Genomic DNA, 17,749 nt, shown 5'->3' on the forward strand with positions numbered 1-17,749 from the left:
AGGAGAGGAGCGAGATGTAGGAACAGAGAAAATATTCCAAGAGATAATTGAAGAGAACTTCCCAAATGCGAAGAAGGAGCTGAAAATTGATATACAAGAAGCAAGAAGAACACCAAACTTCCACGACGAAAGGAAAAACACAGCAAGACACATAATAGTAAAGCTCCCAAGAATCCAGGACAAGGAAAAAATAATGAAGCTGACAAGAGGGAAGAAACAGATAACATTCAAAGGAAAACCAATCAGGCTGACATCAGACTTCTCTGAAGAAACACTACGGGCAAGGAGAGAGTGGAGGGACATAGTCAACAGACTCCAAGAAAACAGATGCCAACCAAGAATACTCTATCCCGCAAAGCTCTCTTTCCTCCATGAAGAAAGAATATGGACCTTCCCAGACAAAGAGAAACTCCGGAATTTCATTGCGACTAAACCCCCACTCCAAAAAATACTACAAGGAGTCCTAAAGCCAGAACCTCAGAGGGACGAATAACAACGAAAGAAGACCAAAAAAAAAAAAGTTATTAAAAGAATAAATAAATAAAATCAAAGGAAAGACAAACATAATGGCAAATACAGATGCTAACATATCAATATTAACTCTAAATGTAAATGGACTAAACTCTTCAATAAAAAGACACAGAGTTGCAGCCTGGATTAAGAAACAAAACCCAACCTTTTGCTGTCTCCAGGAAACACATTTAGCTACAAAAGATAAAAATAGGCTCAAAGTCAAAGGATGGAAAACAATCCTACAAGCAAATGGGCCAAAAAAGAAAGCAGGAACAGCTATACTTATATCAGATAAAACAGACTTCAAACTCAAAAAAATAAAAAGAGACCCCAATGGTCACTACATTATGATCAAGGGGACAATACTTCAAGAAGAAATAACACTCATTAACATATACTCACCAAACGAAAGAGCACCAAAATATATCAGACAACTGTTGTCCTCTCTGAAAACAGACATCAGAGAAAACACATACGTAGTGGGAGACTTCAACACACCACTATCAACAATAGATAGATCAACAAGACAAAAAATAAGTAAAGAAACTAAAGCTCTAAATAAGGACCTAGAGCATTTGGGCTTAACAGACATCTATAGAACACTAAACCCAAAAAAAACGGAGTACACATTTTTCTCAAGCGCACACGGATCATTCTCCAGGATCGATCACATACTGGGGCACAAGACAAACATCAACAGATACACCAAGATTGAAATCATACCAACCATCTTTTCTGACCACGAAGGCATCAAACTAGAAATAAATCATAAAAAGAAGGCAAGGAACTATCCTACCTCATGGAGATTAAAAGCCACACTACTGGAAGACCACTGGACTAACGAGGAGATCAAAGAAGAAATTAAAAAATTCTTTGAATTGAATGACAAGGAGGACACCAATATCCTAAATGTATGGGATGCAGCAAAAGCAGTAATAAGAGGAAAATATATAGCAATAGAAGCTCACATCAAAAAACAAGAAAGAACTCAAAGAAACAACCTAATCTCGAAGCTCAAAGATCTAGAAAAAGAACAACAAAAAAACCCCAAAACCAGTAGAAGAAAAGAAATAATAAAAACCAAAGCAGAAATAAATGAAATTGAAACTAAAAAAACAATCCAAAAGATCAATGAAACCAAGAGCTGGTTCTTTGAAAAAATAAATAAAATAGACAAACCCCTAGCCAGGCTCACAAAGGAAAAAAGGGAGAAAGCACAAATACACAGGATCATAAATGAAAGAGGAGAAATCACAACGGACACAGCAGAAATCAAAAGAATAATCAGTAACTACTATGAACAGTTATATGGAAACAAGTTCAACAATCTAGAGGAGATGGACAAATTCCTACAACTCTACAATCACCCAAAGCTAGATAAAGAAGAAATAGAACACCTAAACAGACCAATTACAAGCAGCGAAATTGAAATGGTAATCAAAAACCTCCCCAAAAACAAAAGCCCAGGGCCTGATGGATTTACAGATGAATTCTACCAAACATTCAGAGACGAATTAGTGCCTATCCTTCACAAACTCTTCCAAAAAATTGAGAAGGAAGGGACAATACCAAACACGTTCTATGAAGCCAATATTACACTAATACCAAAACCGAATAAGGACAACACAAAAAAGGAAAACTACAGGCCAATCTCCCTAATGAACACTGATGCAAAAATCCTCAATAAAATTTTAGCTATCAGAATCCAACAATGTATCCATAAGATAATTCACCACGACCAAGTTGGATTCATTCCAGGGGCACAAGGATGGTTTAACATCCGAAAATCAATCAACGTTATCCAACACATCAACAAAAAGAAATATAAAAACCATATGATAATATCAATAGATGCTGAGAAAGCTTTCGACAAAGTGCAACACCCATTCATGATAAAAGCCCTTGAAATTCTTGGGATACAAGGAACATACCTCAACATCATAAAGGCCATCTATGAGAAGCCAACAGCCAGTATCATTCTCAATGGTGAAAAGCTGAAAGCAATTCCATTAAGATCTGGAACAAGACAAGGATGTCCACTCTCACCACTGCTTTTCAATATAATACTGGAAGTCCTAGCCAGAGCAATAAGACAAGAGAAAGACATCCAAGGAATCCAAATAGGAAAAGAAGAAGTCAAACTATCACTATTTGCAGATGATATGATAATATACATAGAGAACCCCAAAATCTCCACAGAAAAACTAATTCAACTCATCAATCAATTCAGTAAAGTGGCAGGATACAAAATCAACACGCAAAAGTCAGTAGCCTTCCTATACACAAACAATAAATCTGAAGAAGAAGAAATCAAAAAAACCACCCCTTTTATTATCGAAACAAAAAAAATCAAATATTTGGGAATAAATCTAACAAAAGAGGTAAAGGACCTATACAAAGAAAACTATAAAACACTGTTAAAAGAAATAGAAGAAGACACAAAGAAATGGAAAGACATCCCCTGCTCATGGATTGGAAGAATAAACATTATTAAAATGGCCATCCTACCAAAAGCAATATACAGATTCAATGCTATTCCAATCAAAATCTCAATGGCATTCTTCAAAGAAATAGAACAATTATTGATGAAATTCATATGGAATCACCAAAAACCCCGAATAGCCAAAGCTCTACTGAAAAAAAAAGAAGGAAATGGAGGCATCACACTCCCAGACTTCAAACTATACTACAAAGCCATAATCATCAAAACTGCATGGTATTGGAACAAGAACAAACATACAGACCAATGGAATCGAATAGAAAATCCAGAAATAAACCCACAGATTTATGGTCCACTAATCTTTGACAAAGGAGCAAAGACTATGCATTGGAGCAAAGAAAGTTTGTTCAATAAATGGTGCTGGGAAAACTGGGTCGCTACATGCAAAAGAATGAAGCTTGACCACTACCTCACACCATACACAAAAATCAACTCAAAATGGATTAAAGAACTAGACATAAGACCTGAAACCATAAAATACATAGAAGGAAATATAGGCGAAACACTACGGGATTTGCACATCAAAGACATCTTTACAGACACATCACCCAAAGCAGTGATAGTGAAGACAAAGATAAACAGCTGGGACTACATCAAATTAAAGAGCTTCTGCACAGCAAAAGAGACAATAACAAAAACAAAGAGAAACCCCACCAACTGGGAGAACATTTTTGCACCCAACACTAATGATAAAGGACTGATCACAAAAATCTGCAAAGAGCTGATGAGACTCAGCAACAACAAAGAAAATAATCCAGTCAAAAAATGGGCAGAAGAGCTAAAAAGAAACTTCTCTGAAGAGGAAATGCAAATGGCCAACAGGCATATGAAAAAATGTTCAACATCACTTGTAATCAGGGAAATACAAATCAAAACTACCATGAGATACCATCTCACACCAGTGAGAATGGCACATATTAAAAAAACTAGCAACAACAAATGTTGGCGAGGGTGTGGAGAAAAAGGAACTCTTCTGCACTGTTGGTGGGAGTGCAAACTGGTCCAACCACTATGGAGAGCTGTGTGGAGATTTCTGGACCTACTAAACATAGAGCTTCCATATGATCCAGCAATTCCACTCCTAGGTATTTACCCAAAGGACACAGAAACATCAATTCCAAAGAGCACCTGCACCCCTATGTTTATAGCAGCACTGTTTACAATAGCTAAGCTTTGGAAACAACCCAAATGCCCAAAAATAGATGACTGGATCAAGAAGATGTGGTACATATATACCATGGAATATTACTCAGCATTCAAAAAAGATAAACACATGCAATTTGCAGCAACATGGATGGCGCTGGAAGGGATCATGCTCAGCGAGATAAGCCAAAAAGAAAAAGAAAAATACCGGATGGTCTCACTCATAGCAGGAATCTAGAAAACTTAAATAAGGGACCAGGAAAATGAATAACTATAAGAAAGTGAAAATCAAAATCAACAAAAAACTATGAACCAGAGACACTTTTTGGGGGGTGGGGGGCGGGAGGGGAAGGATTGGGGTCAGAATGGGGCGTTTGCAATTGTATGGGGGAATATAAAAATAAAATTTAATATTAAAAAAAAAAAATGAACAATGATGTAAAATATATATAAATTTTAAAAAAGGTAGTATTGCAGTTAACTGGAAAATTCAATCTTTACAGTTACCCACTTCTTTCCATAAAATGAATAATACAAAACTAATTACCAAGTGTACAAACTGAAACACTGGTGATTTCCAAAACTAAAAATTCCAAGTGAAAAAAGACTCACAAATGCTAAAACTATTCAAGAGTGAGCCACAGGGAAAGAACTCTTTGATTCAAAAGTAGGACAGAGAATATTATTTGTTTATTGAACTTGGCCCAAAGCTCAAGGCTATTTATACTTTCATGTCAAAATATATTTAAAGATTCCATTTATAAATGGTAACAAAGTAAGTTGTAACAGATAAGTGCACTATTCAAGAGTTTCCCAAAAACATCACATAACCAAAAATAGTCTTTTCAGCAAATGATTCTAGAAAAATGGGACATCCACATGCAAAATAAATGAATCGAGACACAGAACTTACACCCTTCACAAAAATTAACTCAACATGGACCATGAACCTAAATATAAACACAGTATTAAGAAACTAGAACACAGGTGAAAACCTACATGGCCCTAAGTATAGAGATGACTTTTAGATACAACACCGAGAACACAATCCATCAAAGAAATAGCTGTAAACTGGACTTCATTCAAAACTTCTCTGCACCAAAGACAGTATCATGAGAATGAGAAGACAGCCCACATCAGTAGAAAGTACTTTCAAAAGACACATCTGATAAAGAACTGTTATCCAAAATATACAAAGAAATCTTAACAGTCAACAATAAGAAAAACAACCCTGAAATAAAAATATGGCAAAGACTTTGACACCTCATCAAAGAAGACATACAGATGACAAATAGGTACATGGAAAGGCAGTCTACATCATGTCATCAAGAAAATACAAACCTAAACTAAAATTAAATCCCACTACAAACCTATTAGAATATCCAAAATCCAGAACACTGACAACAAACACTGCTGAAGACATGGGTAATAAGAACCATCACACACTGCTGGTGGCAAGACACAAACTGTAATACAGTCACTTTAGAAGACAGTTTGGTGATTACTACAATCTAGCAGTTGTGCTTCTTCATATTTACCCAAAGGGATTTTAAAAACCTACCTACACAAAAACTGTGCATAGCTGTATATAAGCAGCTTTATTCATAATTGCCAAAAAACTGGAACCAATCGAGATGGCCTAAATAAATGAATGGGAATGGATATATAAACTGGCACATCCAGACAACAGGATATTATTCAGCATTAAAAAGAACTATCACAAGCCTTGAAACAACAAGGAGACCCTTAAATGCAAATTACAAAGTGAAAGAAGCTAATGTAAAAAGGCATACAATTCCAACAATATGACATTCTGGAAATGGCAAAACCATGGATGCTGAAAAGATTAGTAGAAAGCAGAGCAAAGGAGGGAGACTAGTAGGCAGAAGACAGAGAATTTTTAGAAACATATTATGGTGACAGATGTTGTTATATTTTTGTCCAAACCCATAGTTTACAACACCAAGCGTGAGCCTAAACACAAACTATAGACTTTGGATTATCATGTGTCAATTGCTTCATTCTTGGTTTAAAAATGAGCCATTCTGGTGAGTAATATTCATAAACGAGGGAGACGATGCATGTGTAGTAGCAAGAAATACATATGGGAAATCTCCGTACCTTCTCAATCTTATAAATTTAAAAATGCTGTAAAAAATTAACTCTTAAACTACATAAAAATAATCAAAGATTATTTCACAATGGGAGAGAATGTTCACAGTATGGTACCAATCATCAATAAGTTTATAAATCAGTAAGTTTTATAACAGACCTATACAAAGGCAGCCTTATCAATGAAGTCCCAAAAGTACTAAAAACCAAACTGCTCAAAAGTTATTCAACTCTTAACAAAATGCAAAAAATAAACATATTTCTCATGCTGTTAACTATTGAGATTTATGCCATAAATTTCATAATCCCTCATTACAATACACAAAACTAGACATCAACAACTCTGACAGAGGAAATTCAAGAGGAACAATAAACATATATATAAGTATCACAATTTAGGAAAACTGTTAGATGATCAAAACTTTAGTTGGTGTCCTATATTAGTACATACTTCAACTAGCTCCACCTAAATTTCCTCTCCACCCCTGACCCCTGCCCTGGGAAGGAAATCACATTTTCTTTATTCAGGAGGCCTACTGTATAAATTCTTCTGATAATCTAACATGATGTGGTCAAAGCCAGCTAGAGTAAGAGTCAATAACCAGTAATTTTAGTCGATGAATAAAGAGTGTCTTGTGTCTAGGAAATACAGAAAGTAAATTGTAAGTCTTCCAATGTAAAAGAATAATGGTGTATAGGTTTTACAATTGTTTACAATTTAGAAATTAGGAAGTGAATGTTTAAAGGGTACAGAGTTCTAATTAAGGTATGAAATTAAAACTAATGAAATATTAAAAGAAATAGCTCTATTTAAGTAAATAAAATGTGTTCAGTAAAAGGAAAGTATAAGGAGTAAAAATATTTTTGAGGGAAATGCAAGATGTTAGTTTCAAGAAAAAACTGATTATTTGGGGAATAAAGTGATATGAGAATGGGAAAGTTAAAAAAATGCATAGTTTGTGAAAGAGGAATCTTTGGGAAAGTTTCTATCTGCTAAAAGGGATAAAACTGTGATCAGTTTTTAAGAACAGATACAAACTGTTTGAGTGACCAAAGATTTGGTGTTCTTTCACCCCCAGGCTTGATTAACTGAGAAAAATCTAGTCCTGTCAGTAGCATATTTAGCTGTTCTTAAAAATTTTTATCACTCATGGTAATTAAATATTGTTTTGAACCTTTTAATACCTGTGACAAAACTTTCCTGAAATCAAAAATTCAAAAAATATTAAAAGTATTTGGTTAAAAAGTAAAGATAAAATCAAAATCTAACACTTTGTGGCACATTTTATTAAATATAATTTTTATACAAATGGAATTTTTTCTTTCCCCCACAAATGGAGGGGAAAAGGTAACATTCATAATGCTAAAGGTAACATGCTAAAAGGTAACATGCATAATCAAAACTAAGTTCTACTTGCAAAAATCATTCCTCTTCCCTCAAAGGTGAGTTCCACCATATCTCTCTGATTCTCCTATGGAATGATAGGTAGATACATAAAATTCGTTACTTGTACTCAACAAAAGTAAATGAAAATAATACAGTAAGCCATACTCTGAGTTCAACATAGTTTAGTAAATCTGAGTTTAATCAGATATTGAGGAACTTGAAACACGCTGACTGAAACATTATTTATGGGGATTACATTCTTGGGGCAAAACACCAAAGTGTCTCGTGAATGTGAGTGTGTGTGTAACTCCGTAGTTTACTATGCAGATTCAAATAATAAAATAGGAAACTATCCTCCCTACCTACTCCAGTTTCAAAATGCCAATCATGGTGTCCAGGGTAAGACCTCTAGTGACTAAGGAGCTAAAGTTGGTGAGGATTCACTACCAGAATATGTACTGAAAATGACATCGGCCTCAGCCTATCTGACTTTATGATCGAATCATTATTCAATCTTTCAAACCAAGGGGCTAAAGGACTGTCTCCTTTTCCACCATAGTTTTCTATGGCTTCCAGCCTAGTTTCCTCCTTACAAATGTATACAAGAACCAAACACATCTCAAATCTCAGTAGGTAGTTGGTCTTTTTACAATTTAAGTTTTGAGAAAGATATCAGAAATTGGTGTGATTTAGTCAACATAGCATTATTGTATTCTGAATAAATACTTAAAAATCACCAAGGGGTGGGAGGAAGCTGTATGGCTCTTTTTTATGAAAACCAGAAAACTCTGAAATCAGTGGCATCTCATCATGGTGTCGTACCTCATACCTTGCATCACTGCAAGGCAACAAGATAAAACTGAGTGGCATCAATCAATCCCCATGAAAATGATGCAGGAACACGTCAGTATTGCCATTTTCAGTAAAGTTTATTTGATGCTGGGTTCAAGATATGATTTAGCAATATTATGTCATGCTGTTTTTATGAAAAAATCAAAATATTATTTGTATCTATGTCAATAACAAAAGTGAAAAAACAAAAGATAAACTAAGAGAGTTATATGTTCTAAAAAGGGCAGTCCAGGGCCTCCCCTGTTGGCACAGCGGTTGAGTGCTGGGCTGCAAAGCTGCCCGCAGCCTCTGCAGTGCTGGTTCGATGCCGGGCCGCCGGCGAGGGTCCCACAAAATAAATAAACAAACAAACAAACAAACAAATAAATAAAAATAAAAAGGGTAGTCCAGTGGAAATCAAGGTAAATACATACACCCACTTCAAGAAGTATTCAAGTATCTGATTTTAGTCTGACAAAACACATTTCAAAGAGGACTAAATTAATAGCCTCAAGAAGAATCCAGTGAAAAGGGAAGAAAATTAAGAAATCACAAATAGGAGCTATAACGGAAATTTCTGAACTATATTAAGATAGGGAAAAATAGAAGGAAATAAGAGATCAAGAAAAAAAAAATTACGCTGCTTGTCAAGTATACCCTTGACTATCTCTAAACAAAAGAAAATCTACAATTCCCAGGATTGTTTTCACTCTCCTACAGTCTTAGTACCTGCATGCATACACTAAGCAACCAAATTGGAAACCAGTTACTGTTAGATATTGTAAAAGGTAGGCTCAGGTGCTTATTCCATTCTCTTATCCATAGCCCTAAGGATGATATTATCCTGTCCACTTTTCTCCCAACACCGACACCACCTTACACAAAGCAATCAACTTCGTGTTTGGCAGAAAAGGCACACTTGTGAGACCTGGCTTCATCAGTGATACAAGCTAGACTCTCCAAAATAAAAGTTATAAATTCCAAAAAGCCAACATGAGATGCAGTAACTCTAAAACAGAGAATGCTGAAAGTCAGCTTTTAGCTCTAATAGGACCAGCTGCAATTTATTTTCTTGTCCTGGATTCGCCTTCTTATATGACGTAACTGGGGTATATTTCTGTCCCTTAAAATCCAGAGACCCAACTAGATAAAATCCTAAACAAGATTAGTAAATCCCAGGAACACAGAAAAAAAGTTTTCTTCTTGTTGTTTTTAATCTCACTAAATATACAGTTCACAGTTTAATACAAATGTAGTGAGGAATTCTAGTTTCTAATCCTATCTCTGCTCTAAAACATCACGTGAACAAATATCTCAACCTTTGTTTACTCCCTCATGAAAGAAGGAATTATAGATTAGACTTAAAATTTAACTTGAGGGCCTCCCTCGTGGCTGGTGGCACAAGGGGTTAAGCACCGCACTATGGTAATCCACAGCCTCTGCAGCATGAGTTCAATCCCGGGCCGGCCAGGGAGCAACCCACATGGCAAGGCAGACCTCTCCTGTCTCACCCGCTGCTCCCCTCAGCAGTTTATTTCAGTCAATCTGCCTGTTCTATTCCCCACTCTGTCTCTGGTGGATCCTTTCACCCTCCCCCCGCCCCCCACATCTCTGGCCTGTGCCCCGGCTCTTGTATGCATAAATAAATCTTTAAAAAAATTTAACTTGATAGTGTGAAGAGTGAGTGTGTATGTATACAACAAATGCAAAGACATAAGAGCTATAATGAAAATTTCTGAAATATATTAAGATAGGGAAAAATAGAAGGAAATAAGAGAAGATGTAAACTTGCAAGAAGAATGTAAACTTGCCGTATAAAATGGCTTTCTTGAGACCCTGAATTGCCATGGAGAGCATCACTCAGACTATATAACAAATTCAAAATGCAGTGCCTGAAGCAAATATAACATCAACGTAAAAATACACAACTTCCTTTCAGAATAAGCAAGGTACTTACCTGATATACACTGCCTCCCTTCTTTGTCTCTGCAAAAATTCATGACTACCATACTTTCAACCATTCAAAAATTCATGACTACCATCTACCTTCAACCATCTTCTGAAGGATTCCTTAAGTACAGATCACCATGCTCTGAATCACAAGAATAACTCCTACCATGCTTGGCAATAACTACAAAGGTATATTTCTATAGCTGGTTTAATGGTCTATGAGATGACATGGCAGAAAACCTCTCTATTAAATAATGCAGGTAGACTAGAATAAAGGGTGACTCTGATCTAACTAATAATTATGAGTTGATGGCGATAAGGATAACAGGGCAATAAGACAGACAGTGACAGAAAGACAATAATAATGGCATAGCACCATAGCATGGGGACTGAAAAAGGCCTAATGCTAGGAGGGTCACAGAGGAGTAGCTATACCTGTATTAAAATACATAAAGGACCAGCCTTTCATAAGTGTTGTATCTTTAACTCCAATATACATCTGAAATGAGGCAGGGCAGTCATTTCTGCTCTATTTTGAAACCTGGCTATCTAATAAGGGTCTTATTTTACTGAGTTCACCCCAAAACCTTATAATAAAATTCTGGTCACCCATGTTAATTTCAGAATCCCTCTGGGCCTTGAAACTTTTAAGTCTAACACACGTAATATTTTTTTTTTAAGATTTATTTATTTATTTATACGAGCACTGGGTACAGTCAGAAGCGCGGGAGGGTGAGAGAATTCACCAGAGCCAGAGTGGGGAGCAGAGCAGGCAGAAGGACCGAAGTACACTGCTGAGGGGAGCAGCGGGCAGCTGGAGAGGTCTGCACGCCATGTGGGACCCTCCTCCGGTGGCCGGGGAGCAGCCAGGGATTGAACCGGTGCCACAGAGGCTGCGGGCAGCTTCGCAACCAAGCACTCAACCACTGCGCCACTGGGGAGGCCCCACATAATAATTTTCACAAAGCTAAACATTTTCTATGTACCTATTAATAGCAATCATCTTCTAAGACAAAAGTTAAAACAAAAATGACCTTCAGATTCTTCCCTCAGCATTATAAATATAGATATAAATACAGGTTTATTATTCTTTATTTGAAGTAAGTTTTCTCTAATAACAGGTTAACTCAATTAGGTCTTCCAGAGTCAACACTAGCTCTTAACTTTTTTTTTTCTTGGAAAACAAATAGACTAGTGAGGTTTACTAATAAAAAATGAAACATTTTTTAAAAAATAGGCAGACTTTGGGCCTCCCCTGGTGGTGCAGCGGTTGAGCGCTGGGCTGCAAAGCTGGCCACAGCCTCTGCAGCGCTGGCCCGATCCCCGGCCACCAGCGAGGGTCCCACATAGACTGACAGACCTCTCCTGCTGTGCCTGCTGCTCCCCTCAGCAGTGTACTTCATCAGTATGCCTGTTCTGTTCCCCGTTCTGGCTCTGGTAAATTCTCTCACCCTCCCGCGCCCTCCCGCGCTTCTGACTGTACCCAGTGCTTGTATAAATAAATAAATAAATCTTTAAAATAAAATAGGCAGACTTTAATGACAGAGAATCATTTAGCCCAAACTAAATCAAAATCAGCCTTACCACAGAAACATAAGATTTGGTAACTATTTAACCTATCTTAAATTATCTGCTTTAAATTTCCTATAATGTTATTTATCAAGAGTTTAATACAAAGCACTGTGGTTTAACAAAGATGTAGTAGAAAATGAAGGCAAATTTAGAAACTCAAGAAACTCTTATTAAGCAACATCAATTGACTTCTACAGCAAAAGCAGAAGACAAAAAAATGTGACTTGTTCTAAAATCAATAAAAAACTATAAATAACTCCTTGAAGATACCTGACCATTAGTGTTGCTGGTAATTCTTCCTTTCAATTTTCTTTTTTTTTTAAAGGTTTATTTATTTATGCATACAAGAACAGGGGTACAGGCCAGAGGCGTGGGGGGTGAGAGGATTCACCAGAGACAGAGTAGGGAACAGAACAGGTAGACTGACTGAAATACACTGCCGAGGGGAGCAGCAGGCAAGACAAGAGACTTTTGCTGTGTCACGTGGGTTAGCTCCCTGTCTGGGGATCATACTCACGCTGCAGTGGCTGTGGATAGCTTCATAGGCTGCATCTTAACCCCTTGCGCCACTAGGGAGGCCCCTTCCTTTTAATTTTCATTTCACTTTTTATAATAAATAGATTCACATTTACTTAAACCTCTAGAACCATTCTCGTAGGTTCAAAGAACATAAAATTTTGTGAAGGAATAAACCAAAATCATAGTCAACAAAACCACTGGGAAAACAGATAAATGACAGTGACTGAAAAGCTACTGTATACTATGTACCAAATAAGAGTTCATACCTATAACATAAAACAAACAAGCTGATGTTTGGCTCATTATTTTTTTTAAGTCAGCATGATCTTCTCATAGTAGAATATAAGGGAATTATTAAAAAAATTTTTAAAAACCCTGAGGTTCAGTACACCTGTTATATGAAAAAAAAACAGTTTGACCATTTCCCATACATTAAACATAGTTATCATATAACCCCCAAATTCCACTCAGATATATATGCCCACCAAGAGGATTGAAAATTCAAATAAACACATGTAACATTCATGTTCACAGCAACACTATTCACAATAGCCAAAGGTGAAAATGACCCATATGTTCATCAATGAATAAATAAATTGTGGTATCTACATATAATGGAGTATATTACAGTCATAAAAAGGAATGAAGTATTGATACATAATACAACATAGACACATTATGTATGCCAAGTGACAGATGCCAGACACAAAACGTTAAATAGTGTATGATTCCATTCATACGAAATATCCAGAATAGATAAATCCATAGGGACAAAATGTAGAATGGTAGTTGCCAACTGCTAGGAGGAGAAAATGGGGAGCAACTGCTTAAATGGATACAGTTTTCCATTTGGGGTGATGAAATGTTTTGAAACTAGAGAGAGGTGGTAGTTGCATAACATTGTGGCTATACTAAATGCCAATGAATTGTTCACTTTAAAATGGTTAAGTTAATGTTATATTCACTTCACTTCAGTTAAAAAAAAAACAAACTGGATCAGTTGTTAGGAAGACACAATTCTAGACCTGGGTTCTAGGCCAGCTACTTATAGCTGACCTCTCTGAGCCTCAATTTCTTCATCTGTAAAACAGGCTGGGAACAGATGATATCCAAGGTTCCTCTCATTAACTGGTGCTCTATATCTGCAGCTCTGAATTTTTAAAGAATTGTATCATATAGGAATTTATCTGAAAAACAAAGCATGGAGTACTGGTTAATGTTCTCAGCATCAGTCTTATAGGTAAGTCATTAGAAATTTTAACAAAATTACTTCTCATAATGACTTTAAATTAAAGTGGACATAAACATTAAAAGGCAATGCAATGAAAGGCAATTTGCAAGGAGCAAAAGAGTTCTAAGATTATAGCTATCTAAAAAACTATATCCAAGGATACAAATTAAAGAATCTAAGCACAATTATAAAAAATAAATTAATACATGAAATTAGAGAATCTTGAAGAACAGCTGGATTAAATAATGCTTGGGTATTTTTCACCAACATCAATGCTTTCAAACTTTGAAAGTTCATTAAATTACAGATCACCAAATGTTGATAATCTATATTTCTCATTTAGAATTAATCCATATACACCTAAAACTCAAATAAGCCATAAAGAGGCTTACTATAAGTGGTGTTGTCACAATCCTACTTTTATAAGGTGGCAGACTATAGAAAAGCAAAATAAGCAAAGCCGAAAGTGTATATACCAATATAACAAAGGTCAACCTGTGTTATCAGAACTTCACCCCATACAGTACAGTTGAAATAATTTTGGTCTACAAAATTTAAGCTAAATGATGTCAGCTGACATAGCCAAAGAAAAATCTTTGTAACATTACTATGAATCCTCGGAATCTGTATCAGTAAAACTAAACTGTGAAATGTGCCCACAGATGACTGAGAAAATTGACTTGTGTGGTTTTTAAATAATTATCAAATGAGCTGTAGAAAAACGAGTACCCTTCACATCCACCTAAACATCAGGCAAGTCAATAAATGTAATCCAAAAAGAGAAAAGTAAAACAAGCACCATTTAGCATACTTGTTTCTCAGCTTTCATTTTGCTGAGCACCTCTAAAAATTATGTATACAAAAAACACAAATAAAAATGCATGCCACAATTCAGTTGTTAAAATCATCCTTTTGATGTTGCCTAACTCCCATGACCCTCATCTATTCATATTTGTTGTCACAGGCTTGAAAAGTTACTTTTAACTTCACAATGCAGACACATGAAATAAGGTCATTATATGCAAAATAACCTAAGTTATGCAAAATAATCTAATTTTTTAAAGTATAAAAGCTTAATCAAATCATGACATATTTTGCTTAGTAAAAACACAAGTTTTAATTACAAGTTAACATGATATACTTTAATTCTATAAGTTCTGTCTTCCACTTAACATATAATTTTCTTATTTCTACTTCATTACCAAACTTACAACTTTACAATTAATCTTATTCTGATCAAAAACTTTTTGAAAGTATTTTAAATGAACTCTTTCTTCAAAAGTAATTTGAGAGTTAATCTGCCTAACCAGGTTAACTCTTAAAGCCTACAAGCACTATACTTTAAAGAGCTTCAATTTTGAAAGAAAAAAATACTGTACTCTGCTGACAGTGGTATCTGATAAAGTTCTCTTATCTCCAAGTTTAATGGTACAAAAAAAAAGTTACATGTCAGGTTAAAAAAACAGGTTGCAGTTAACCAATTTTTCTTACAGCAAATTTGAAACAATGACCCATATAGTTTGTACTTTAATCAGGTCTGAGTGGTTTCACTTTTCAGCATTCCTAAATGTATAGCATTTCTTGTACATTGAAAAATAAAACCTGTCAAGAATTGCTCACATCAGTAATTGGGCAATTTAAATAGTTCCTGAAAAGCAGCAAGTGTCAAAGTCAAGAAATAGGAAAAGCTCTGCCACTGTTGGATAAATAGAATACCATTCTGAGCAAGCAGAGCTACGATGTGCAGAACTGCCCTGGCCTTCAAACTCTACAGCCACCGCCTGCCAATGTCAGTACAAACTGACTAGGCCTTTAACACTACCCTGGGAGCCTGCGTGGGGAATAACATGGCAGAGGCTGTTACCTCTTCTCTGTGGATCTTGCATAATCAATCTAAACTGCTTAATAGATAGAAGGACCCAAGATTAGGACTTCCTACAAAGTTAAGCCTATCAAAGTTTTAGACTGACGCCTGAGAACCATTCATTCAATTCCAAACTGTCATCCACATGAGACTACTGAATCTATCTTCCAGACTGATTCTGAACCCACTATGTCCTATTATCTTTGTTCAGGATCAAGAGATTTTCAATTCTCTCCTGTACTCTCACCACTGCACTATTCTTGCTTTTTCCTCCTTTATCGAACTTCCCATTGCTTCCCTCCCTCTTGAAGTTTCCCTCTGGATTTACTCTGTTCCATGGTAAAAATAAAACAACTATGTCCTCAACAACTTCACTATTTGCTTTAAATAAAAGCTGCTACAGCCCTCTCAAAGGTTTCTTGTTCTTTCATTTATCATGTACCCCAACTTCATGTTGCAGTCATGGTCCCTACCATAATTCCCAGCCAGTTTCCTGTAAAACTGTGCCTGTGCAATTCCTGAATATTAAAATAACCTGGGGGCATTTTAAAACCTCACTGTCCAGATTACACCTCTCACAAATTAAATCTGAATAGTTGCAAATGCACTCGAATTTCCAAAGTGCAGTGAAATTACAGTAAGAACATTAGTTTCTAACATTCTACAAGTGATTACGATACACAGTCACAGATGAGAACCACTGATCTACAAGGCTCTCCTAATCATCCACTCAAAATTCTTTTGACAATATTCTTCTCTATCCCATGTACTCTATAAGCTTAAGGTATTTCAAGAAACACATGGATAACCCATCCAATACTCTACTTTTAATACCATAAGTATTTCAACTTCACTACCTTTCATTATAACTCCACTTTAGCCACTCTAAGACCATACTGTGGATTCCATAACCACCCTGTCTTCTCTGACTAAGAAATGTGAAAATTTAACTGTCTTATTCTCCCACCACACTCTCCCCATTCTAAATTACACCAACTGCATCTATTGTTCACTGTCAGAGTCGCAGATACTAGATTTTTCTACTTTCTCACTAATAAGCCCACCTCTGTATTCACCTTTCTACGATGGAATCAAAGGTTGAGCATATTTCAATCACTCTTTTGCCCATATCCTCATGTATACTATTATTCCATTATGCTAGAAATTATGTGTATACTTTCCTTATATATGTCATATGCTGTACGTATCATTAGGATATAAATTGTGTATTGTTTGTTCATTGATGCATTCCTGGTGCCAAGTATAACATTTGGCATATTCAGTATGCTCTCAGAAGGTATATACTGATTGAATAAGCAAAACAAAAACATAGTAGATCTGATTAATCAACTAAATCAATGTAATAAAGTCAAGATTTATTTTTCCCAGTGATAATCTTCACCGGTTTATCTTCCTTTCTGATCATTAACACTTAGGTTCCATTTGCCCATGGTTTGTTACTCTGTCAAATCAATCCATTGGGCAATGGCTATCTATAGGGCAAAGGGAAGGGGAGAAGAGTATAAAGTTCAATAATAAACAAAAAACTATTGGAATAATTATATAAACACTTGAGAAACTTGTCAAAGTAAGAAAAAGATAATTCACCTCACTAGCTTTTAAGAATTATTTTTGAAAATTCTCTCATGTGTGTTTATACATAAAGGCATGGAAGTGCCCAGACCATTTTTAAAATGAAAAAGATATACGATACTGGGCCTCCAGTGGCGTAGGGGTTAAGACACAGGGGTGCAAGTGGTTAAGTCACAGCCTATGAAGCTGTCCGCAGCCTCTGCAGCATGAGTTTGATCCCCGGCCAGCCAGGGAGCTGCCCACATGGTGCAGCAGACCTCTTCTGTCTTGCCCGCTGCTCCCCTTAGCAGTGTACTTCAATCAATCCATCTGTTCTGTTCCCCACACTGTCTTTGGTAAATCCTCTCACCCCCCACACCTCTGGCCTATACGCCAGTTCTTTTATGCATAAATAAATCTTTTTAAAAAAAAGATATACAATATTTTTCCTTATTATTTAACACACTTCTGCACTGGTTTACTATTCACAAAGCATATCATTTTTTTAACAAAAAGTATGTTACAAAGGATAGATACATTTTTATTTTTAGATTA

General features: G+C 35.9%; 1 protein-coding gene across 4 annotated transcripts in view; it reads right to left on the reverse strand.

Annotated features, from left to right (window-relative positions):
* SNX13 (sorting nexin 13) overlaps nt 1–17,749 on the reverse strand; it is a 109,716-nt gene that overhangs the window by 76,799 nt on the left and 15,168 nt on the right. For 2 of the 4 annotated variants that reach the window (XM_054692407.1, XM_054692406.1), the window contains exon 2: nt 13,584–13,714. The exons of the other annotated variants lie outside the window; for them this stretch is intronic. In XM_054692407.1, coding sequence (XP_054548382.1) covers nt 13,584–13,652 — 69 coding nt within the window. In that variant the 5' untranslated portion in view covers nt 13,653–13,714. The remainder of the gene's footprint in view (nt 1–13,583; nt 13,715–17,749) is intronic. 4 annotated transcript variants of the gene reach the window in all.

The sequence above is a fragment of the Talpa occidentalis genome, unplaced genomic scaffold, assembly GCF_014898055.3.
Source record: "Talpa occidentalis isolate TD23 unplaced genomic scaffold, MPIMG_talOcc4v2.1, whole genome shotgun sequence".
In the NCBI taxonomy this organism is placed as follows: Eukaryota; Metazoa; Chordata; class Mammalia; order Eulipotyphla; family Talpidae; genus Talpa; species Talpa occidentalis.